We start from the raw sequence: 26,199 nt of genomic DNA, 5'->3' as shown, positions 1-26,199 counted from the left end.
TATATAAGGCTTTGCTAAATTTTGTTTTAATTACCGCAAAATATAGATATGTCTGAAACTAAATGTTTGGAATGTTTTAGTCGACTTACTATATATATATATATATATAACTCACTGAAGAACTCAAATTTTAGGATCTCTTTACAATGAAACAGCGTAGAACTATAGCAAGAAGAAACAAACAGCATTATGAAAGCAGCGAATCCACGGGTAAAGAGTAAATCTGACATGAGCCTAAAGCTGAGAACTAGTTTCTGCAAGCGTTGGTTATGAAAACCGAATCGACTGTCTTCATAACGAGGTAGTAGACGGCTTATGAAGAGCCAAATAAAACGCTTATCCGTAGCCTATATGTATGTCTGCCGACGCAACACGTTCTGTGAGCTATTTTGTCAAGATATTACTTGTAATATATGCCCTATAGTTTTGCTGTATTTTAAACCCCAGAATACGAACGAACCTTTATTTATTAAAGTTTTCTTGTAACAATTCGTAACTCAAACCTTGCCAAGCAATTTAAAACAGGCGTCTAACTTAACTAGCCAATCGACTAGCTTCCCGCAATCAGTGTGCTTTCCCACATGTTCTTAAATCTCCTTCTTACAGGAATAGGGAATGGGTTTTTTAAATAGGGATTACAATAGGACCACTGAAAAAGTATGCTTATGACATAGGATTTTCAAGTGGTTATTATATAAATAAATATACAATAAACCGATGTAATTCTGATCTAATTTACGGTAATAAAATATCGATATGAAAATTTGGCATTTATAAATTGAATCGACTACTTCCGGTTGTATTAGCGGTACACCCAAGACTATAATCCGACTGCCAGTAATAGGCGAAGTATACAAATATGCGTAATAAAGAGGAGTATATATTTCAGGGCTATTATTTGTATTGCTCTTATTATAATCTTCGAGCTGTTATTACACAACACCCTTTAAGAGAGGAGGTACTTTCATACTGGTGCTTCCAACCCTATTGACTCTACCTTTCCAATAAATACAACCGACTCTGCATACTTTGCTACGGATGAGGATAGATGCTCTCTTTTTCGTTTTCTCTCTTCGTCGCAGCTGCCTCGAGAGAGTTTTTCGGCCGACGACTCTCTCATTCTCTCGACAGACTTTTATTCGCAAATTCTCTCCCCCTCCCCCGTTGATTCTGAAGTTCGTTGCACAACGGTTGGCATTCTGTAGCTTGCCGCTCGGTATCCAGTTCTGGTGCATACTTCGTTCTCATTCATTACTTCACCATGGCTTCAGGCAGAGGGAGAAGGGGCCGACAAAACCAGTTGGTTTTGGCATGCATCCGAATCGCCCTGTTCATATCCATAATGGTGCCCTGAGCAGTTTGGGTAGTGAGGAGATCTTTTTGGGCGTAGTCATCGTCATCTCACTGACAGCTTACTGGTCTTGCCGCAGTCTCAGCTCCACTCACCTTATCGGTGCTCAATGTTCGAGTCGAATTCTGCAGCTGCTTCAGGCAGCTGAGGCTATTGCTTCGAACAAGCTGGCGGGGCCAGCGCCAACAGTGAGGTCTCAATGGGAAAGGGCGGCTTGAAAAGCGCGGGGCCACTTTGAGCTGCGCGCATTCGGCAGCCGATCTCCTCGAGACTAGGCTAACTGGTAGTAAACTGATGCATCTAATACACTCAATAGGGCGCGCTCTTCCTGAAGGAGTATTGAAACGTATACATTAAGCGATGTCACTGTCGCTTTGATTATTTATCACTGTGTGGGCCCTGTATGCATTGAACGCTGTCAGAATCCACCGGTCAGGAAAGCAAGCGATGGAACATGGCTTAACAGAATAGAAAATGTTAAGCATTTGCTATCCATTAAGTGTAAGCAGTCTACACATTGCCTGTTCAAGGAATTCTTCTTTAATTATTCTTTTAATGGACTAAACATGTTTTAGACCGATACGAAGATTCAGTGCACGACATTTGGAGGTCATTTCGGTGTGGTGGTGGAAAGTCATCCGTAAGTACAGCTTTTACATTATTTTGTGCGCATTGTAGAATTTCAGATATAGCCGGCTTTGCTCTTGGGAACTTAGTAAATTCAATTTTGCTTTTCGAGGTACTCAGTAGTTCACTAAAAGCTTGTCATTAGCACAATTCTTACCCCTAGTACAGTTGGTAAAAGGGAAGCAATGTAGATTGCAAAAGTTCGAAAAGCCGCTAATTGTATTCTTATCGCTATTCCATAATCGTTTATTGGAAATGTGATTTTAAGGCGATTCATCATCATCACCATCATCATCAGTCTGTGCTAATACGATGTCTATTTTAGTGAAAATAAACGAATATTTTAGAGATTGCTTTCGCAGGGAACATAAAATACATTTCCTTCGTTCTTTCGGTTCTTTTCCTGTTTTGTCTGCCTCCAGTTTATTCAATAATTTAAATATTCAATAATTTGCATGACTACTCTTATTGCCATTGTATATAAGACTAAAGGTAGCAACTTCAGCATAACTTTCAATAAAATTACGCTGAAGTTGCTACCTAATATTAGATTCATTACCTCGTATTTCCTAGTTGGGCGACAAATCAAATTTTATCAAAAGTTCGTTTCCAAAAGCCGATTGTAGCCTCTTATGCATTTGACGAATACATTTAGAGTATTTTCAGACCTACTCCTTAAATCCTGTTTTTTATAATAAATAAAAACATTTTTGCAACAAACCTCCCATAGGATAAAACAATGATCTCGTCATTAATATTTTTGTAATGAACCTGATTCATGTAACGAACTAAAGCATATCAAAAGGGTCTTTTGGATCAAAGTCATTTGGTTTTGGTAGTCTTCTAGACATTCATGCCGCTTTGTAATCAGTCGATAATGATTACCTGGCTACTAGGCATTTCGTTCCTCCCTCCGCATCGCTGCTCCAATATTACCCTATTGGGGAGATGCGAGATTGCATTGGTAGTGCGTCGACTTGAACAGACGGCTGGTTGAGGGGAGCTCGTAACGGGCTTGTAATTTAAACGATCACTTCAGATCAGCTCACTAGAGGGGTTCTCACAGCGGACGAAGTTACCAGTTGCTAGGGCCCCCTGGTTCCCACCAACCAACGTACGCATCTGCCAGATGACACACGCTCATAATACAAAATATCCACGCTATGCATAATACACTGTTGTTAAAGAACTAATGTAAAGTGATAATCCGATTTAACTATGTGATTAAAAAAGTATAAGAATTGAATCTTCAGTCAATTACTCCATACGTAGAGTCGACGTAAGGCCAAGCTTCTATTTGCAGACAGGTTTTCATTTAAGTTAGTTTTATTCACAAAAGCTAATCGTATAGCAAAGCAAGATCTTTATTAAAAAAGTATTATTTACCATGGATAAGTGAAATACGGAGCGGAAAGTCTCTGGACTGGATTTAAAGACGATTCAATTGTGGTACTCACCTAATGTGAAGTTATAACCACAACCAAAAACAATTACCTTTCTGAAGATTTCATATAAAATGAACTTATCAAGAGACAGTGGGTAAATGGTGCAAGCAATCATGCCGCTCCTTAAAAAGGATATATACAAAAAGTATAAACAATTATATTTCACACAAATTGTACCCTACTTAAGTTAGTAATATGTATGTAACCTAAATAATTCGGTAAAAAAGGCCTCGTCAAAATACCGTAAGGTATACCGACGGCATTGTTTCGGCTGGGTAGTTGAAGGTCGCGAGGCCCGATCCATCTGTCGGAGCTTGTCGGTGAGCGCAGCGTGTATTTCGGATGAAGCTAGAGTAGGCCCAGTATCGAGTTGGACGAATGATATCTGCTGAGTCCAACAATTCGGCACCTCTTAGCCGAAGCGGGCGCTCACAGTCCAGTAAAGCTTATGCTCGCATATTAGGCCTGGTGAATACTTCGTTCTCGCTATGATATGAGACACAGAACACGTGAGGGTCATATGGGCGGGCCTTGGTGAACTAGTGAAGTTAACAATAATGAAGTCGAAGCAGTTATGTATATAAGTAGATTCACAAAAGTAGGTTTTAAAATCGCATCCCTATGGGTTCTAGAAATTTTAGATCGACTGAAAAACCGGGTAAAATCTTCTGGACTCTGATAATACTACAGTGTCCTATCAATGTCAAGTACACTTTCAAGGCTAATACTATCCTGTATGAGTACAGGTAATGCATGACTGGTCTTCGAAGTACAGATTGTTGTCGACAGCTAGTCTATCTATGATAGAGGAACAGCTATGTGTGTGTGTGTGTGTGTTATAAACATTTTTGCGCAGAGAGTATCGATTGAATGTGCATGTTCGCTCTAATATATTCACGAATATACACTAGTTACTCTGAAGGGGACCCTACTTTATATACATTCAGAGCGATGGGTATATTGGTGCTAGTAACCTGATTTGCGCAAGGGATCACCTTCATGGGGTTTCATCGCATTTTCTCATTGTAGTTGTAGACAGACCATCCATCACTGCAGTCGATTTTATCGCAGTCTGGGCAAGAGAGGGATACGTTCATACATATTATGCACAGTCTTGCCGCAGTGGCTGCAACAAAATTGTGCTAAAAATATATCAGAGATTTATTAATGTATTTCGAATCTTTTTTGCCAGGTAGAAAATAGTTGTGTATCATGTTCGTCTATGGTACATAGTATATGACATTTTTGCACCGTAAGTAATAGTGGACCAACGATCATAATGATTATTTCCTAAATTTAGAGTTCCCCGTAGACTATTTACACGAACAGTGCAGTTACTAATTAGTACTCGCTTCACTTAGGCACCAAAACAAAGATTACGTTACGGCATAGATAGAAAAAGTATAATCCTCAAACTGTCAATAAGGCGAACAATGCCAGTTCGCTTAAAAATTAAAACCGTTCATTTAATTAAGATATATTTGCGTTATCATGTAAGCCTTGATTCATTGAAGCAAAGGGTGTATTTTATGGGAATATTAAAAATGAATTACAAATTGTTTCAATGACATAATCCGGCGATGAAACGAATCGTCTAAGTACATACACCACGGCCATTGTCAAGGTATTGAAAACCCACTGTTGCATTAAGTAACCATTATACATATAATGCATTATTAAAGGCATTATCCTTAGCTTACATCGTTTCGATTATAACTTAAGGCATATTGTTTTTTGCTGCGCTAATACCTCACTTCGTAAGCAACGATGCTAAAGTTTTCTTAACGGCATTGAGACTCGATTGCATAATCGAAACATGTTTGTTTCGAAACATTTATGTTTTGTCTTATGCGTCGATTCATGTACAGTACGGCCAGGGCATGTAAAAATCAACGCCATCCTCAACCAGACTTTCTACGAGAATCAAAATTCAACGACTCTTAAAGATACTTGGTGTATACTTGTTTGTATTGACATAAAAAAGAAGAAGGAAAGATTTATGAGGAGTGCTCTTAGAAAATGCCAAAATTGCACTAAAATCGTGCTCGTTTTTTTTGGCCCCCACAGGATTGCTTTATGTTTTGAATACTTCCTTTATGTGTTCAACAGTCGCGTGTTAGTGCGTGTACAAATAAAAAAAAAAACGAAGAATAATCGCATTCTTAAATTTTCTACTTCATCGTGGTAAAAACAATGCACTGAATATGTGCAACTCTCTTCTAATGCAGAGTTATTTATTTACATCTTTAATCCCCTCTAGCAGCAATCACTACTTTATTTAGGCTACAGTTATGGTCGGACTAAAACTACCAAAAAGCCTGGCTGAAGGGAAGCGAATCTTTGAAAAAATGATGCTGATCTGAATTAGGTTTATAGTTATAAGTATTCCTGAAAAAATTTTGTGACATCACGTCTTTACTATTAACTATTCGAATATATGCAAATATTATTTGAGATTTAATTCGAGTGCATCTGCCATAAGCTGCAGTTAAAATATTCAACAAAATAAGCCGAGGGCCAGAGTATTTTAGATAAATAATGTGCATCTCTTCGGGTACGTTACTGTAATAGTCATAAACATGCGGCTATTTCTGCTTCTAACTTCAGCGTTGGTAAAACGGTACCGTGTTGTCTCATAGGACCTTAGCAGAGTCCACCAAGATCCGTCTCAGCTAATCTTTAATTCTATACAGAAAATATGATTCCGAAAATTTATTCACACAGAAAGAATAGCAGAAAGCGTTAAAAAAATAAGCCGAACAATGTCAGTATAGATAAAGGTGCAAGAATATCTGCCTCCTCTCAGATTTCTCGTGATGCATATGAACTGTACTGGCCGTAACGAATGAAAAAATTACCCACGGTTATCCTATTCTGCATTTATCATAACTTGCAAAAGCATTCTGATGTATAAAATATGGATCTTGTGAAAATGAAAAATTTATTTTTTTGAACAGACGTTATAATTGAACACTCCTTTTTAAATGTTATACTTTTTTATAGAATTTCTACTCTGTATCACATGGGCAGATAAAATTATTCGAAATCGTTCATTAAAGAATTGTATCAAGATGAAACAATACAATTACTTTTATTTTAAATAATCATTAAATAATAATTGAATAAATTAAGTTTGCAAGAAATCTTCCTTATGCTTATTGTGTTCAAAAGAGTACAAAATTCAATGGTCGTCGAACTCCTGCTTTCAACGTCGGCTTGTTGTCGGTAAATAGATTATAGCAGCGTTTTAAGTCCTTTAAGTATAAAGTGAGATAGGAGAGGACAGATACGTTAGGCCATCTTCTGTGATATCTCGGTGGGTAACATATTTGTAGGCTAACCATTAGGATACGGTGTGGTACAATTTTGAAGCAGACTTCGTTTTCTGTTAACTGGGATACCATACGTAAAATTCGAAACATAGAGGCCATCTCTCTTAGCTTTTGAAAACAAATTTATGAGGTTCAGCCTTTTCTTTTCTAAATGAGCTGGATATTTTTTTTTAAATGAAATTCAACTCGGTTTGGGTAAGTTAGGGACGTTAAAAATTATGGTTATTAGGACAATCTAGTTCAAGATGAGCTAAGAAGATTCAATCAAAGTTTACCAATACGTTCAAAATAAACACTTTATGAGTGCCGCATTTAGACCTTTAGCGAAGTGACGACTTAAACAAATCCCGCCGCGAAAGCACAGTTAAGGTAAACTTCACCATACGCGTGGTTCCACTCCTATTGGAAGACCCATGTGTACCTTTAAGACCACATACTATGTATGGTAATAAAAATCTTATTTTAGTTTCTTAGATTAACGTAACATTAATTCACATCAAAGGAAAGTCATCTCTATTTTATGTTGCCGTGAGGCAACCGGCTCTAATTGCTATGGCATATGTATACTGTGATCAAGGTATAAATAAATTTAAACAAGTGAAACAGATAAAGCGAAGTACTTTTTATAACGCTAAATATGTTTATGTAGTTGCTTGTTTTTTTATGGATAGCTGGCATTTCCATTAATAGTAGACAGCTCCGTTTGTATCTCAAATACGGAATTCCCTATACATACATGGCATGATTTTGCCCATCTGTGTTCTCATCACTGTTCTTATGGCCATTACAATATATAAATTCTTTTAAGACCTGTTGCGACTATTGGTTAAGATGATCAAGAAATAATCTTAGATTTTCTGACCATATCTTTTGTGGAAAGTTTGTGGTAAGTACAATGAGTTTAGCGGCCCGCTTAGATATCATTGTGTATATTTTAGTGTATAACATTGTGTATCATTTAGAATTTTTCAACTACCTAGCGAAGAAATATTTACAAAAAGGAATTAAGAAATGGCCAGTTTCAATTTTTTGATTGTTGCTCAGAAGGCGGTGATTAAATATATATATCCACCTTTTAGCAACAATCAAATTATATAAACTGCCGAATTCATCATCAAGACCAACAGAGTGAGCGGAATATATGTACGTATCAACAAAGATGGCGGACATGAACAAGCCAGGGCAAGGAAGGTATTTTTGTATATGCACATCTTCTAAAATAACGTGTCAAACATTAGTCAAACGTCCACAACTATTTAACAGGTCGAAAACTTGCGTAACTTTTAATGCATAATATAGAACGACACCATGTCTGTATATGTTAAGTACATCTTTTCTCATCTGTTTATGCATTGAGATGAGCACTGAAAGCTTCTCTATGTATTTGTAGCTTGCATTATTATACCTAATCTCATTGTCTGTGTTTTGTTTGAGAGAATCGATGGTAGAATACGCCACTCCTTTTTAGAACATCAAAACTGTTTAAATTATATGAACTTAAATCTATAAAAATCTATCTACTAAAAAAAAGCTTCTGTCTGCCGCGATTCAGTCCGTGAGAATGCGCGGCGATGATATCTTGTGTCGCCGAGTAATGACAATGTGTGCCTTCGAATATTATTTATTAGAACGTATTTATAATTTTACACCGTGCAGTATTTATTCTGGTAGATATGCTCTCCCCCTGCTGTTACTCGCTCCTGATATAGTTTACCTACATATATATGCTCTAAAATACCGATAGAATCATCTTATTATGTAGTAACTAAAGTAAATAACAGATGTAAAGGTGAGCTATATGGATCTGTGCATGGTACTGACACATTAGTAACCTCAGTAATTAAACACAAAGATTGACTAGATATATCAAAAGACGTAAGTTAGTTGATAAGTGCAAACTTTAGAGAGAAAAATAAGAGATTTATTTAATGTGACAGACTATAGAACCTTCTTTCATAGACAAAAATTGTAAAATATAGTTATCTGCATGAGCAAAAGTACTTACCAGGTTGCCAGCAAGTTATGCTCTTGCACTTTTTTCGTCAAATTCAATATTTGCTATCTCAATAAACTGATGATCACTGAGAGTATATATACGCTCAGTGATTATATATATATATATATATATATATATATATATATATATAGAATTGTGTTTGTAGTATTTGTCACATGTCAAATAGAACATTGATGTTCTTCTGTTAAGCCTGAGCCATAGACATTTTTCTGTTTTTGCCGTGCTTCTGTCAAATATATTATGTAGTCACACATAGTGAAGTCGAAATTAAAGGGTTTTTATAAAAGTGTGGCATAATATAAATATGATATACACGATCCGCTTTGATTCAACAAAAATAACAGCACATACCTGAATTCAGTAGAGAATAAATTATACGTTGCAAAGATATAACGTAAACCATTTGAGCTGAAAACTTAAATTATTATAACGTATAGTTATACATATCCGTCTAAATTAAGATGGAGCTAGACATTTAAAATCGAAGGGCTGAACGTTTTATGTGTTTCGTTCTCTCGATTTCTTGTGTATGTTTATTTAGCTATTAGTAAAAAAAAAGTTTGGAGCCTTCTCAGCTTTTTAGCAAGGTTGATGCAGGACAGCCAGATGGATATTACAAGAAAACTTTCAGGCAACGTAACAGGGTTCCAAGATAAAAGTCAAGAGCTTTCTCGACTTTTCGCTGATGTAGAGCTTCTTGATTTTGGTGAAATGTGTATGCATATACAGGTCAGGGGCAGCTATAGGCTTAAGTTTAAGAAATTACAGGTGCTTTTTTAACTTGAACTTATAGTTATTATGTTATTGCGTGAGTAAATTAAGGATCAAAGGTAATAGCTCAAGCAAGCCTTAAAATCTCAACAGTGAGTTTAATTAAGAAAAATTACTATTGTCTGACAGCGCAGCTTTCCGGAAACACCCAAGAAATGCCGCGAAATTCCTGTGCTGTGAGTTTGTAAGCTTCTCTTTATAATGTATTTTTGTAATTTATTTGATTTAAATAAAAACTTTTGTTTGAAGAAAGAAAGCTTAGAAAGCAAATGAAAAAAAAACTTTAGTAAGAAAACGAAAGAACGCAGATATTAATGGAAGGGCTTACAGAAACTCATGGTAGGTTAATAGAATGGCATGAAACCCTATGTCAATGGAACTTTGCATAGAAGCTGTTTAGAAAGTCGCAGTCGACACGCGATTGGCCGCAAGATGAAGCGACGACAGAATCGAGGTGCCAGCGAAACCACTCAATCGTGTATTAGATCTAAAAGAGATAAAAAAAGGAGCAAATATTAATAGAAGGGATACACAAAAAAAGTAACAGTGCTAGCCCACCGAAATTGCTAATAACTGAAACTTGGATGAACATAAGGAGGTTGTATAACTACCGAAGGACTGTATAATTACCTAAAATCCGCGGAGAAGTGTATATAATCTCAGAGAAGCAACTCAGAACTCAGAAGTAAAGCTAGGTTCTAAACCGAAGTTTTAAACGTTGGCTACAGCAGTGTAGTTTGTATTCTATCTGGGACGTAGAAATATTTCTTTATCGCGGCTTACTACCTGAAGACAGGATCCTTTCCATCAACAGTACTTTGTACATGTATCCGGTTAAATCCACATGATGATCATCAACTCGATTCTATTTAAATAATAATGATAACCCTTTGTTGTACTTATTTGAATGCCGGCTTATTGTAAAAAAAAAAAAACGGAATAATCTATAATTTTAATTTCTGTCTAGAGAAACAAAAAATAGACTTACCATTCATTACTGGGTTATGGCTTTCTGTTAATGGTGCAAACTTTGCGATGTAAGTAGTTTATAGGGGTTTAAAACAGGTTCTCGCGCGGTGGAGCGTGCTTATTTTAGTGAAAAAAGACTTTTCATGCGAAGAGGTCAGGACTACCGCTCTAAGGTAATCGCGTGGAGGATTATTTTTTTCAGTAAGATAATACGGTCGATATAGGTCTAGTTGTTACCGATCGGGCTAACCCAGAAACTACTGAATTACATGACGACGTTGACCCAGGAACGGCAAGAACTCATAAGTCTGCAACACATTGACGCAATACCGAGCAATGTTAATCAAACACACAAAACACAAGATGTACATTTCTTTATTGTAATGAAGAAGTTTGGGCTGTCAGTACGCACAGTACCCCCATAAGTTTTTTAAAGATGGCTCGGTAAAAGAGATGTACTAGAAATACTTAGGACAGCTACCGTCTACCTTATCCACGAAAGAAGCTCAAGTACAAACACCTGCAATGTATAACCGGTATCGTTAGCATCTCTAGCATGCAACGTCCTAAAAAGTATCGTAGCTCAATACATGCAAAAGTGCCAATGCACAGGGGCTAATATCGGACCCACAATTCGCCTACAGACCAGAACACAATACAGTATTCCAGATATTGGATACAACTCGAATAGGACCAAGTGCAACGTAACTCAATGCTTTGAAGCTATATTCTTTGATTTTAAAGTTGCTGACTTTTTTCAGTAATTTAAAGCATAAAGATTTCTAGTAGCTTGGCTTGAAAACTTCCTCAGCAATAGAACTCCTGAAGTTTGTGCTTATATATATTCATGTCAGTTCGGTATACGGTCAATATTTTGAGTGTGCTACTGTAAGGTCTGGATATCTTTAAGGTACAATAATAGGCCCCATATATGAACTCTCTAATATACACAATGCCGCTGTCACAGTCGGTAAAAATATACGCAGATGATGTACAGACATGTAAAATTTACAGAGAAAATCTGTTACGCAGCAAGGTCAAGATAAACGATTTGATCCAAGAATATCTGTCGAAAACTACTCCGTTTTACACTTAGACCATGGAAATTCAAAGCAAGAATACAACATAGGCGGTGTAAATATAAGGTCATAGAACGCAGTTGAAAATCTAGCTGTCATTCGGAACATACGGCACGATGTAGCAACTGTAGACTTTTTTGATTAGATACCTCAACTTATACGTCAAACTATCCTGTAATATGTTGCACCGGTTACAATCTACGCAGCGCCAGTGTGGAATTTGGGCCAAGCTAGAGATAAAAAGCTTCTACAAGAAGTCTTGGATATATTTACAGATAACTGTAGCGCATAAGTGCCAATGTAATATAGCTATAGTTAGGGTTATACAAATTTTAATTAATCATAGATTATTGTCGCAATGAGGTTTTGTAATATAATCAGTTGTGTAATATAATCAGAAATCAAAACCAAGCTGAAGTAATGTTTTAACAAATTCATACCAAAAAACTAACACGTGAACGGTCCTATTCCACATTAAAGAATCAGCGTTACGCCTAAGTCTAGTTTTATAAAACTAGACGAATATATATAAATTGCTATAGAAAACCTCAGCGGAACAACTTTACTCTGATTTAGCAATGTCGAAGCGTTAAAAATGAAGGATTTCACGCGATTGCCTACACACCACATTTATTGAAAGTAGCTTTCTAAACTCTCCGCAAAGGAGAAACTGGAAAGTGTCTTTTCTTACTGTTTCAATACGGAGTACTGTCAAAAAAGGCAATTAATTCAAACTGGGAGAGCTATCATGATGCCGACAAGTGGAACGATATCCAGAAAGTTTCAAGAGAGGTCAGGCGACCTGGATTCCCAGCTTCTTCACATAAGGGTAACCATCAAAAATGCTATTTGGCCCTAAAATCCATCTATTGAATAACGATTGAATAAAAGTAAGCGTGAGTAGATGTATTTTCAAACACACAAAAAACAATCTTAGCGATAGAGAGACACGAGATAGAATCTTAGTAGTAATTACTAAATTTCGTACGCGTAGTAGTGGTCTGTCATTGCTGCCAGTTACAGCACTGCTATGACACCTTAAAATGGTAATAGAATTGTTGCTATCGCATCAAAAAAGACGAACGGTCTCGTTATTTTTGGAATATACTCCGTTTGTCTTCGACAAGACAAAATTCTCGACTTTTTGATTTGCCTCAGAATAATTACGGATATCTTTCTCAGCATATATTTCTTTAATACAAATATTCTTTTAAGCACAAATTTCAGGCTACACGAAATACGCGAGTAAGTTTCATTTAGGTTTGTACAACGATGTTTGTGAACAGCTACTAATGGTTGCTGGATCAATTTTCTTATTATCGACTGCGATATCTCGAATTTTATTACTTTACATATTCTTGACAAATTATAATAAAGCATGTGCGAACAAGACGCCTACTTTGACTAATGTTGACTACAATAGCTGACACCCCTAGTGACGTCAAGATAGCCAAATTCGTATTACAAAAACGCTACTGAGGTTTAACTGTTTTAGCTTCAGTCGATATTCATTCATCATTTATTAAACGGTACAAAATATCTGTATATTTTCATTGAGATTGTGCATTGTTATGACTCAAGTCATGTTTCCGTTCAAAATACATAATGTTTAGAATCCTATTTGATTTAATAAGCACTGATTCCTATCTGGTACGCCAGTTGGGGATTTGTAAAATGCCTTTGGTAAACTAAAGCAGTATTTCGTAGTCACGATTAAATTAAAACTATAGCCTAAGTCTTTTTAATAGTAGAACATACTAAATTCTGTAACGGCGGATATTCCTTAAAAAGAACCGCAAGTTTAATACTGACTTGATTTGCACTCGTATTTTTTAAAACAATCAAGATTAATTTATCCTTTATATCGCCGCAAGTCAGCACTCTCACCTTAAGCCCGATATTGTGGCACAACTGGAGAAATCAGTGATCTTTAATTAGCTTAATTGAAGTGTTTAAGTTATCAGAATTTTGATACACATCTTGGCTTCATTTTAGCGAACAAATAAACGAGGTAATACTTCGTTTCTTCAAGACATTGATAGCAGATCCATTGTTATCTCCACACCAAGTCTCATGACGCTGTCCTAGATCACGATATGAACCAAAAAAAATCGTGGCATTTTTAATATTTGAACTTCCCCGTGTCGCCTTTGCTGATTATTGGAGAGGAAAAACAGGAGCCTTAATTCATACAACGATATAAAAATAGTAATACTAATAACAATACTATACGTACGTGCTGCTCTCACGTAATCAGTTTATATTCTATGGTTGCTTATCCATACATTCCCGGATATCATTATCGAGAGCCAGAAAATATTCGTATTGGAGTATGTTTGCAGTGCTTGCTGCATCAACGATATTTTAATTAATGTGCGCTTTAATTCAATTTAAAACAACATTTTGGCTTAGAATGATAGGAATTTGGATTGGTAAAACTTCACAGGGGAACTTCTTTCGGAAATTGCTGTTTGTGTTTCAACGTTTCACCCGTTGAAATGATCTGACCATCCTCTAACCTTGGGTTGACTCCTTCATATCACACTTAGACGAGTAGTGTGAACACTGTAATGGTGACGCTTTTAGGACCCGTAGTATTCTGAGCATTGTAAAGCTGTACATTGTAAACAAACAGACCAGAAAATCAAAAGTATAGAGGATTTTATACACAAGTGCATGTCTATTTTAGACAGGGATCGATTAAGATAATGAGCATTTGAAACGCCATTGAACTCACATATGCACGCTTTATGCAGCGTTATCGGCCAAAGAGCAGATCGTCCGAAATCTCTCTATTGGTAACTTAGGCCTTCGTTTCCTACCTGGCGCGTTTTGATAACTGCCCGAAGCTGTCACTGTCAAAGCGTTAGCGATATCTGCCGTGGATCGACTGGATACCTGCTGACATTGCCATTGGTCAGGCGGGTGAGGTCTGGGCGAGGGTTGCGGTTAAACGGACGGTGAAGAGATGAACGAAGCCATCGCCCACAGTCCGGCATCATTCATGAAACAAGCAAATATCTCTAGATGATGTGACTGCAGTAGGAAAAGTATATTCTTTATTTTGTTGTCAGTGGCCGAGGCAGTCGTTTCAACTATACAAGTCGTGTTTGCTCTCTACCATGAACTACCCCAAATACCATTCTTTAGCCTCTCCAAACTAACCGACACCGATAATATAATCAGTTCTCTTATATTTAAAAAGCACAGCATTTTGCCGAATTGTTTTCACCAGTCCCGTTGTGCTTATAGTATGTTCATTCTCTGTTTTTAAAAATCGATTTTTAATAATGCTTTTTAGAAAAAAGTAAAATTAAGTAAGCACTATGACTATTGGAAATTTCTATTACTAACGGATAAGCTACTTCGTTGAATTCAACGGTGTGGCGTCCAGGCCTCTTAGCCTATTTATTTCTGTGTTGAATTACTGCTTATAAGGTATTGCAAATCGCGGTCCCGGAACGTATAACTGAGCCGCAGTGATAAAAGAAAGGCAAGTCTCATGTAAGAATCAAGAACGTAATACGAAATTTTCTGGCTTACTACAGCTAAATAAAAGTGCGATTCAGCCAAAAGTGAATGTGTGGCTCAATCAGCGTGTTTCATTATGAATTCAGATTAAAAGAATGTTACATACCAATTCAAGTCAGTGAGTTCGAAGGATAAAACAGTGGATTAACATTCTCTGTCTAGGGAGAACTTATGTAAAGTTGGGAATTAAAACTTCGCACTTAGACGAAAAGGTATGATCTTACACAAACCTATTATGTAGAAAAAAAATGATTTATACAGTATTACGGTTTCCAGGAAGGTCAACTACAAATATACAAAGCTAGGTTTTCTAAAGTAAAACTACCCAGTTATCGTAGAGATAAGCGAAGCAGCACAACAGTAGGCCTTATGAAACGTCTACATGAGTAATTTCCACATGTATATCTTATAGTCATTTTAAAAAATCATAATTACTAAAATAAAAGTGTTGGATAAAGGCGAAGGCTGGATTATTTAATTGATTACATTTGTCAATGAATTAATAACAATAATTTTCCTGTCGCGTTTTGCTCATTTATTCTATATAGCAACGATCGGTAGTGCATTCTGAAATTTCTGTGCAATACTACATTTGGCATCATACTGCAATGTAGGAACTCTACTATGTCAGAATATATGCTTCAAATAATATACAGAGCAGAAAAAGAATTAAAATGTTAGTCATATCTCGCTAAACTCTAGTAATGAGATATCCTTAATCCTAATTTTATTAATAGCTTCATCGAATATCATTGGACAACCTAAGAAGGGGACATCCAATATGTCTTGGTGCTTCAATCTTAATAAACATTGCTACCCTTACTCTTTTGGCGAACCGGCCTCGTGTTGGCAATTCTGGTCTGAGCAGTGCCGGACTGCTATATACAAACTGACAACTTAGTAACAAAATTACCTGAAAATAGCCCAGCAACACATGGGGATACTTTAAATTTCGTTTAAACCTTAAAATTAGTTTTATGATGCTCAATATGTATTTCAATCATATGACAGATCCATCCCCTTTGGGTGAAATGTAATAGATATATCCTAACACGTTTGATGATCTTTGAAGATGTTTTTTGGGCAGAGCTTTTTTTATGACCAGCTATCAGCTTAAGTTTTAAGCCATGTAAGTAATTAATGAAGTATATTTAAATTTGAATAATTTGTGGGCACCTTATCCATACTGCTGTAAGCTATATTGAAAAGAGTGAAAGTTTCAATTTACTCTCACCAAGTGGTCGACAGTGCCGTATGCAGTCACGTAATCGAGCCACCGCTACGTCTTTTTTCCGTACATTGTGCATTTCCTCATTTGTATGTCCAAACGAAATACAATGTTCACCTGATTTTTCCTGAAAACATTTAATCATATTTTTGACGAATGTATTACATTTAAAAATCTTTTTTTCCTATAGATATTTCTGGGACGCATAGTTATATATTTTGATTCCTGCACTAGCATCCAACTAATTTTTATAAAGAGAACAACTCTGAACTGTTTTTGAATTGCTTAAATTCGGTCGCATACAGACAACCTAATAACATTGTGCTCATAGCAAAACTGGAGTTGAACTTCCTTATGCATTTGTTTAATAAAATCTAAGTTGTTCTTTTTAGTTTAGTCGTTTACTATTCAAAGTTATGAAACTTCATCTATGGTATGATAGATCTGAGATTAAACTATCTGAATGTTAGGAGGTATAAACAAAGCTCTGCAGGTACATTTGAGCTATCGAAAACTAGGGAGGAAAATGTTTCCTATTGTATCAAATTTAATCATTTAGTCTAGAGTTGCGTTGTATAATTAAATTTAATAGCAATAGTTAATAAACCTGTAGTAATCAGAGAAACCTTTCCTATGTTCATTAAAGTGACACCCAAATATAATATTACAAATACTGTTATTTGTTTTGTGTATTATAAATCGAGGTCTTTCTTTACTCAGACCTCTGACTTATTATACATATTTGTCGTCATTGTGCAGGATTTTATTATATTCTAACTAAGGTCTATGTTAAGTTTTATCAGAAACTTTCGACCTAACTCTGTGCTTAAGCTCCCGCAGCTAGCCATTTCTTTCTTGCTCCATATTAACGTACAGAAGCAACCTCTAATCACATGTAACAGTTCTAAATGTCCTTCGCCAGGAAAATTTACCATTTATTTATCAGATACATAGAAACATTTATAGAGCAAACTAAAGATGAAATTCCGGAAATCAGGTTATAACAGCGTTTCGAAAAAGAGAGAGCGCTTTCGAGTTGGATGTATAACAGAAACATCCAAACAGCAGAAAAGTAAATGATAAATTTGATTCTTCCAAAATCTACTTACCAGCTTAGTAATACAGCTTTGTAAGTGGTACTGGCAAAAATTGGTGGTGGTACTAGCAGGTCTTAGACTGAGCTCAGTTTGAAACAATCAAAGAATAGCATCAAACCTTTTCCACATTGTGTCACAATTTCATCATGCATCGCTGACAATCTCAAGTTAAGAGCTTATCTTGAATCATATGGGTCCAGAGAACGCAAAACAATGTAAAAATACTTAGCGGCTGACGCCATGACATTAGAACTACTGTGGACGACTTGCGCCAGCTAATAAGCGAAAAAAAGAGGTCGGAAAATTTCGTAGCCATTGGCGAGTGCCACTACCGCGTTTTCGAAGCGTCAGAGTTTTCCGCCGATTCAGCATCGCCAGTGAAAAAAAAAGCACAAACGTCTTCCAATTCACGGTAGAATATTAGTTTGTCAGAAAGGTATTGGAAATAGCTTCACAATCACATATTTCAAGTAATATGAGTTGTGTCGGGTCACTGTTGGTGTCATTTAAAAGGCGAAGTTTGACAGTAACGGACGTGCTGAGATGACACTTGTTGGAATGCCTTTATTCACGCTTGAGATAGATTGCTTTGAAGATGACTGCAGTTTCTGAAAAAAATTGCTATATTTTAAAAATATATTGCGATAAAGGGACAAATGTTGCCCAAACCCACAAAAGCTGTGTGCTCGTTATGGCTGAGATGCGGTATCGGGAAAAGCAATCCAAAAATAGTTCTATCGCTTTCTTTCCGAAAATTTTGATGCAAAAAATGCTCGTCATAGTGGTCTACAAGTTACGAAAAAGTTCATATAATTACTACGGGAGTTGAGCAAAAGCGACACGTAAGTAGGCATCGCCTGGAAACTAAATATCCATCATCAAACAGTTTTAAACAATTTTAAGAGGAAAAGTTTGGTGTTTGGACGCCACATGAATTGACGGAAAATAATTTACACGATTTTATTTCTATCTGCCAAATTCTACAAAAGCCCGACGAAGTAAGCCCTTTCTAGAGTGATTGATCACGGATGATAAAAAATAGATTATGTAGAACAATAATGTGCAAATAATAAAAGTTGCTCCACAGTCTGTGATAAGGTCCAGACTGAAGCTAAAAAAGGTGTTGCTGCATTTGGTAAAACTGGAAAGAAATTGTGCACTAAGGGTTGTTGCTACCTATCAAAACGGTTGATTCGGACCTCTACTGTCAACAACTAGCAGGATTACATTAAGCCATTAAAAGTCTCCTTCCGCCATAAAGATTGTAGATCGGACACATTTTTAACTATTCAGCAAACACCAAGAGAACTTAAGCGGAAAATTTCAATACATTCACCGTATAGCCCCCACCTTGCACCATCAGACTGTCATTTATTTCGACCTCTTGTAGAACTCCCATAATGGTGTTCCTTTAGTTTCAATGGAAAGATGCAAAAATCTCTTTTCACAAATTTTCGCCCAGAAACCACGGAAGCTCTACAATGATGGAATTATGGTGCTACCACAACAATACCCAAAAGATCGTCGATCAAAGTGGTGCATATTTCGTCTAGTAATACCTAAAACCAACAGATATTTTTCGTCTACTTAATAATATTAGTACCCGCAAGGAATAACGTACACTAACCTCAACGAGAATATTAGCGACCTATGTATATATAGGCGGTCACCATGGTAAAAACCTCTTAGCAAATGCAAAGTTTAACTGCGGCATTCACAACTCAATATAGTGAATGTTTCTATCAAACTGCCTGCTAGCTTATGGCAGACACTTCAAGCCATCCCTAGGCTGGATGCTAGCTTAGAGTGCGTGAAGTTTATGTAGCAGATAATAAACGAGAATGATACATTCATTCAGCAAATTGGATACTAGTAGGCTGTTTTATTTAAGCACCTCTACGATTGGTGATAGTTACTGATGGATGAAATCGGTGTCAGTTGTGCTGGGGACGTTTAAATGATTAACTAAAGACATTGCGTTTATTGAAAAAATAAGACTAACGCATAAGAAGGCCCAAATAGATAACTAAAATGCTAAGCTGGAAAGTATTGTAATAGAGCGATGGTAAGATTGAATGAAGCAAAGCCTAAAATGGGAATCTTTGCCTTTAATAAATAAAGAAAGGTTACCCGGAAAAATGTTTGCTATTTGCATAGAGTACTAGGTGATAAGTAGTACTGGCTATTGATTTATAGGTTTAAGTGTGTTCAGAGAAACTTTAATCAGTTCAAGAGCTCTAGAATAGCCGTTTGCTTCCGCGTTCAGAATACCACAACACAGGAGCGTCGAGGGCAAAGCAGATACAATCCGAAAGAAAGAGAAGTTGACAGATAAAAGCAGAGCAACGAATCGGAGAATCAACTAAGGCAACCAGGAATAATACTCGGGCCACAAAACAGGAGCAATGGAAAACAAAGCTAATATCCGAAAGATCGAGCGACGTCCGTAAGAGCAGAATCGCGGTTGTCGGTTTAATCACAGTAAATAGTGGCCTACTAGGAATAAGTTGGTATTGCTGTGCCAGATTTGTGCACAAGTCTATCAAAGAAAGGGTGCAACAAAACCGATAATATCACTAAGATTGAAAAATAGCAGAAGGTGATGAATAATCCATGCTTCTAGCCTAGCACAGAATTGGCTTTATCTCTGTGATTTCCTCTCCTACCTACTCTGTGAAAATTGTCACCAGTCGATGTGGAAGACAGTAAGAAGGCTGCTGGAAATTAGCCATAAAAAACGTGTAGAGGTGTTTAGATAAGAATTTTGCCTTCTTCCTTTGTAGATGGTGTAAGTTTCTTTAGTCTCACGGTTTATAATAAAAGTATTAGTAATTTTTGCAAGATAAAACATTCAATAAGAGGAAGGTAATCAAGGGTCAAAAATTATTTGAGATAATATATGCCAGGTACCCCTCTTTAATCCTAATACCCTGACCAATTTTTATTCTGTATGGTTCTAGGCAACACACTCAAGTTGATTCTTGTAACAAAATAGTGCAAACAAGGTAGTTGTTATTTGGACATGGGAAAGCTTTTTTTTAATGTCTTTTATACAATGATTTTTAGGAGCATTGTAAGCAGAATTCGCTCAATTGGAGCTTTATTTGTTACAGAAAATGGATTTTCAAACAATGTCCGTTTGTCTCCCTTTGCTTTTAATTTTTCTCCGTAAGGACGCTGTAGTTTCTTCACGAAGCTCCACCTGATTTATACTGAATCTAAACGCCATGTGGAAAATGTTTATTTTAGCATTTGCCAAATTATATTGAACTTAATTTCCACTTTCGGATGAAAACTGCTGACTGAAATCTTTTCAGTCTGATTTCTGCGTGAGTCGACAGTTTCTTCGCATAGAAGTTCAATCTTGAACTTTGATTTATTTTCGCAAAAATACAGAATTATTTTAAAGAATGTACCAAAAAAACAAGGGATAGATAGTTTCGAGATATTTGTTATGCGATTTACCTGTGTTTTTTAGCTTTTCAGTTTACCTATGTTTTTGCTTCAGCTGTTTTCTTACGTAAGTACATTTTCTTGTGACTTTTTAATACAATTTCAAAGATTACCAGAAGGTGTGTGATCATCTGTCAACGTCGAAGGTTGAACTGCCAACGGTGATAAGCATGCTTGTTTACGGTTTCTATGATATGTGTCTAGGGAGCTGCCATCTGGAACAGCCCTTTTATTTAGAGTCGATGGGAAGATGGGGGGGGGGGAGTAATGAAAGGGACCCTTTTTAATTTTAGGCTAACTTAGTACCGCTTTTGATTTCTGACTGAGCAATTCAATCATAGAAAAATTGTTTTCACCTGCTATACTGGGAACCATTCATTTGTTCGGTTGCAAAGACTCAAGTAGGAGACCTGTTAGATTAAAAACTAGGTGCCTGCCGGGTAACGGAATTATAATGCTCTCACCTTGCTTGCCAATCTCTAGCATCTGGATGATAGTATACTTCAGAGAAAACTGATTACGGTTGGTTTCTTCATGGCAACAAGTTATCAAATGGGTTTTCAATTACCAGATAATGTGTAAATCTAAGCTTCCAATGGCACTTGTTCCCTTCAAAATGATTTAATATCTTCCTATCAAAAACATTTAATAAACGTAGAAATAAGGTAAAGCTGTTAGCGATACCCCGCCAGAAAAAGGACTTGAATATACGTTACCTAGTCAACTTGCACCATAAAGTGGCTTACCGATGCAGGTTTACCTTGAAGAGGGTCCCGCCTAGTTGTACGTTCGTCAAAATGGTGAAGAAGTGTCTGCAAGTGTCCACTACGATTTTTTATATTGGCTAAGTGTGGGTTCTTCTCCGCTGCACTAAACATGACAACGTGTTGGCTGATACACCCTGAAGTGCTCAGATTTTTTGCACCCCCAGGGGTCCTAGGTTGCCTCCGTTCATGTGGCGATGCCGTTCGGATGGAACAAGCTTAATTGTTTACCATAAGGTTAGGGATAATATCGCAGTTGAGGCTGTACCCTGATTTAATGTCAATCATGACTGTGCTTAGTCATGCAATTTGCCGCACAGATGACGTTGCTCCGTGACTACGGTGCGTGTATATTAGAAGTCGCTGGAAGCACTACCTATAGCAACCATAATGTAGCGATTCGTCCTCTGTATACCTTCATGCATCGCTGGTGATCGCGGTTTTCTGAAAAAAGCTGCGCCCTGTGCTGTCGTTTGCCTTATACTCAACGTTTTGGCGACATGTTGAAATTTCGAGCAAATCGAATCTTCTTCTTTTGCTTTTGTACAAAAATATCCATCGTAAACTGTAAATATATAAGACTGTTCTTTGTCAGATTCTGTACTTTAAGGACGTATTAAAAGTGTTGGCTTCAATAAAAGTGTTGCGCTGTAGGGGTACCTAAGCAAGTGAAATTGGGTTAGACCTTTGGTTAAATTGTAGATTGACGAAACGGTTAGAAATGGTTTTTCTGAGTGCTTTATGGAACTGTGGTTCGATTCGCTCGTGGTGTTCTGAGACTTCAGACTGACTTTTTTAAAACAGCTGCATGTTGCACGTAAAAAGACTAAGTTGCACATATCAGCCAGAAGATAGTTTTATTTTGGTCTACTATCCAGTTTATGACAAACGCGTTATTACTTCAAAGTACTTCATGCAATTAACAGTTCATTTAATATGCTCTGCTTCTCTTCTTAAATATAAAATTAGCGGTGCTAAGTTAAATCTGTGATGTTGAACTTCGGTTAAATCTTTCCATATAAAGGTTATCCTGTATGGTGCGATAGTGCCCGCTTTAAGTTCGTATAAGGAGCTTATTGTTTTTATAAGCAGTAAGGAAAGCTTGTCTATAACTGTAACGGACAGTAACTTATTATTGTTTACCGAAGGAGACCGTAGAATTACTTCGAATAGATCAGATAAAGTCTGACGGTCGTATGCAGTCGTCTCTTTCGCAGTAAAAATTGAATATAATTTAAGATAATCGTTGGCCAAAAAATTTAAATCGAATGTGTAGGAGGGCAGTTTAATAAAATAAGAGATAGTTTAATAAAAAGGATTGACTGTAGCGCGTCGAATACATCTGACTCTATCAGCAGCTAACCTGAAAGTTCGATGGAAAATTGTGTTCTAGCGCTTTCGTTATACTTTAATATTTTGAAACTTATTAAAAGAAATCTATTTCATTTTCATCCAGTGAGACGGTGTACAGACGATACAATGATTACACTTTTTTCTATATGTCTTTTCCTCTTGTTCAAGTTAATTCCAGATGCGGCTCATGCGTTCATCCACATATCAATCGCCACTATGGAGCCTCATCCTTATAATGCTATTTTTGGACGCGGCTCGACTCCGTTCATCTGCCAGCTTTGAATCGACGGACGCTCGCCGTCTCAAACGAAAACTGATGATTGCGAATAATAATTTCGCACTCAACATCATGCGCCTGTTACCAGCAAACAAAAACATCGTTTTGTCACCATTCTGTTTGTCTACAGCTCTCGGTTAACATCCTTAGTCGATTTTTAGTTCTTATAGATAATTTTGACGTTTCTATGCATGCAAATCCTATACCACAATAAGTTATGTTTGTGTATTTCTATTACACAATCTCAAAAACGATTACCATAGCGTAGGTTACTTTTAGAGAATTCGCTTAACTCGATAAAAGAACTCTGCTTTCTAACTTTTCAACCCAATTTAAAACGCAGTGTTTATAAAGAGGACGGCGCATTAAATCGACTTGGTCGATTTTTTTTTGGAAATTTTTGTTGTCGGCTTCCTTTATTCAAGGACAAATACCGCACACTTTACTACAAGATGATTATAGGATCTCATAGCTATCGCAAAAGACAAAACGAGATCGCCAGTCCATTTTGAGTATGCTATCTTTTATATCGCATCTATTCTCTATATCATGCGCTGTAATATTGCCACAATATAATTCGCAATCTAATTCGAAACATGAGCTCAGTGTATTCGAGTGCTTTTATCAAAACGAAAAGTCAGGCCTGCTTTTATTCATTTTTCGGGATCCTGAACTGTTTACTTTGTGGACCGTTTTTAAATGTTAAATATTAAAACAACATTTTTGGGGGAAAGAAGTTACGTTCAATTTAAGCTACTCTCTTTATAGGCAAAAAACAACGACGCTGTTCACTTTATAGGCCCTCTGTCTTACGTCTCACTTAGACTACTTAACGAAGGAGCACACACTTCCTATATCGCAAATCAAGTGTCAAAAAACCCCCTTCATGTGTCAGTTAAAATCAACAAATGAATCCTACTTTCAGTTAAAACTCTAGCCTACCATGTCTAAGGAGAGTTCCTAATATCTAGATTTATTGCAGGAAATATCTTCAGTGCGGACTGTTGGATATAATTATTTGTTATTATCATTACAGATTTGACAGAGTTTCAAAGTTTACAGTCATCGGTAACTATCGTGCTCAACGTAGACATAATGCATGACCAGGCCACAATAGCCATACTTGTTCTAACGTGATACCTAAATAAAAATTATTACAGCACGGAGTTAAACCATAGTCTTTACAGTAATCTTTAAAATATTTTTCGGAAATCATCTTTTCGTTTTTAAAGAAAAACCTATAAAAACTATAAAAAAAAATAATCCTTACACATTGCTATTACCCGTATAGATTGAACCACTGTGATATCTAATCGTGGCGACTTAACGATGGAGCGCCTCGAATGTTATTTATTTGGTATAATTTTGCCTCCTAGTCTACCGTATTACATCGGATTTGAGCCCGCAACTTCCACTGTACTTGCACAGCCAACTGAGAAAATTTTCATGTTGAAATACTTAGCATCAATGAATACGTCAGCTAACGATTATAAACGATATATTCTATCGGCTAATCGAGTGCTTACAATGACAGATGTTGTCTAAACATTTTAGTCTTGGATTCTTTAGATTTCAAATTTATTAGCCTACAAACTTAGCTTCGTTAAGTATATATATATATATATATATATATATATATAGCGCAACTCCAGCGAATGTTGAAACAATATACACGTTACATAGAACAACCAATAGAACAACCTATAGTCTTTGCGTCACTCTATATGATCATGATCGGTATACTTGATATACTGACTCAGCGCCTTGTCGAATTCGTCCGGTTTTCGCTTTACACACTAACCTGGAGAAATTTAGAGATTGAAGAAACATCCTCTGTTTCCCTATGTAGAAGTTAGTATACGATAATATATAAGAATATCGAGTATCATTAAGGAAGTGAACGTTAACGAAGGAACTTGTTCTAACAAAAATAGTACTAGTAGTCACTACGTCCTTTGCTGTGCCCTTTGTTTTACTAAAAGCAACAACAGCACGTCGAAAGTAGCTTTAAAGACATATTTGTTTCGTTCTAGGGCCTATCCATTTTATGGAACTTATTTGACGGTGGTTCTGAGCATAAAACTATTTTTTTCTAGTAGCAGAAGTTAAGTTATGAAATAAGTAGCATGAAATCATAAATATAAAATGCTTATGATATATACTACTAATAATAATACCAACAAACAATTGCCGAGTAAAATCCGAAAAATTATATTAGTAACGTTATCGCTTTCGTACAAACCTATGAATAAAAATATGAGAAAAACGAATAAAATTGAATTTACGCTTATGGCTTGATCGTTACCTTGTACGTATGTTTATAAGAATAATGGAGTTGCAGCGCGAAGTATATGAATGCCGTATTTGATCCATTTAGGCCACTTATAGATCTATTTTATTACCGCAAGGATTTTTGTTAGTTTATCTTAGTATCTTTAGTTAATTTTGTCGAATCTGAACATCACGCTGAACAGTTACGCTAGTTTTGAACTATTTTCGTAAACGATGTTCTTTTATCTCGTAGGATGTACTTCAAAGAGCAAAATACGCAATGAAAGATGTCATATTTTTAAGCAAATTTTTTATTACGTTAAATATACCTGCTCATGTATATGCTTACTTTATGTATATTTTAAATATATTGTCAATTTGATGAAACGGTAATTGATTGACAAGAATGTTTGAAAATTTCTAGGGAAACGTATGTGAACACGCAACGCGTCAATATTTGTTTACAACTTTATTTAGTTTAGCTATAAAACTCCGTATGGAGATATTCAGGCACACGGAAGATCGAAAACTACATTTTGTACGATTTTTTCATAGATCCAGAACTTGTTTTCATTCTGACCGAATTCATCACATGCCTATTAGAAAACTGCGTTTGGCGAAAGGAGGACGTGCA

The 26,199-nt window shown here is 36.4% G+C and overlaps 1 protein-coding gene and 2 long non-coding RNA genes across 3 annotated transcripts in view; 1 reads left to right on the top strand and 2 right to left on the bottom strand.

Moving 5' to 3' along the window:
• The window catches only part of LOC111259700 (intracellular coagulation inhibitor 3), a 49,032-nt gene that overhangs the window by 9,492 nt on the left and 13,341 nt on the right, over positions 1–26,199 (top strand). Inside the window, exon 2 of the mRNA XM_022831887.2 lies at positions 23,196–23,430. Within this exon, the coding sequence (XP_022687622.1) occupies positions 23,196–23,430 (235 nt within the window). The remainder of the gene's footprint in view (positions 1–23,195; positions 23,431–26,199) is intronic.
• Positions 902–4,555, bottom strand: LOC147753592 (uncharacterized). The gene is made up of 4 exons (XR_015310715.1): positions 4,398–4,555; positions 3,666–3,909; positions 2,864–3,100; positions 902–1,679 (listed from the first exon to the last, which is right to left on the bottom strand). It is a non-coding gene; the product is annotated as an uncharacterized LOC147753592 (long non-coding RNA).
• LOC111259701 (uncharacterized) lies at positions 8,361–13,665 on the bottom strand. Its single transcript, XR_002679775.2, has 3 exons — positions 13,479–13,665; positions 10,532–10,820; positions 8,361–10,030 (listed from the first exon to the last, which is right to left on the bottom strand). It is a non-coding gene; the product is annotated as an uncharacterized LOC111259701 (long non-coding RNA).

Source organism: Varroa jacobsoni, unplaced genomic scaffold (assembly GCF_002532875.2).
Source record: "Varroa jacobsoni isolate VJ856 unplaced genomic scaffold, vjacob_1.0 scaffold_358, whole genome shotgun sequence".
In the NCBI taxonomy this organism is placed as follows: Eukaryota; Metazoa; Arthropoda; class Arachnida; order Mesostigmata; family Varroidae; genus Varroa; species Varroa jacobsoni.
This window is presented reverse-complemented; position numbering and strand designations above follow the sequence as displayed.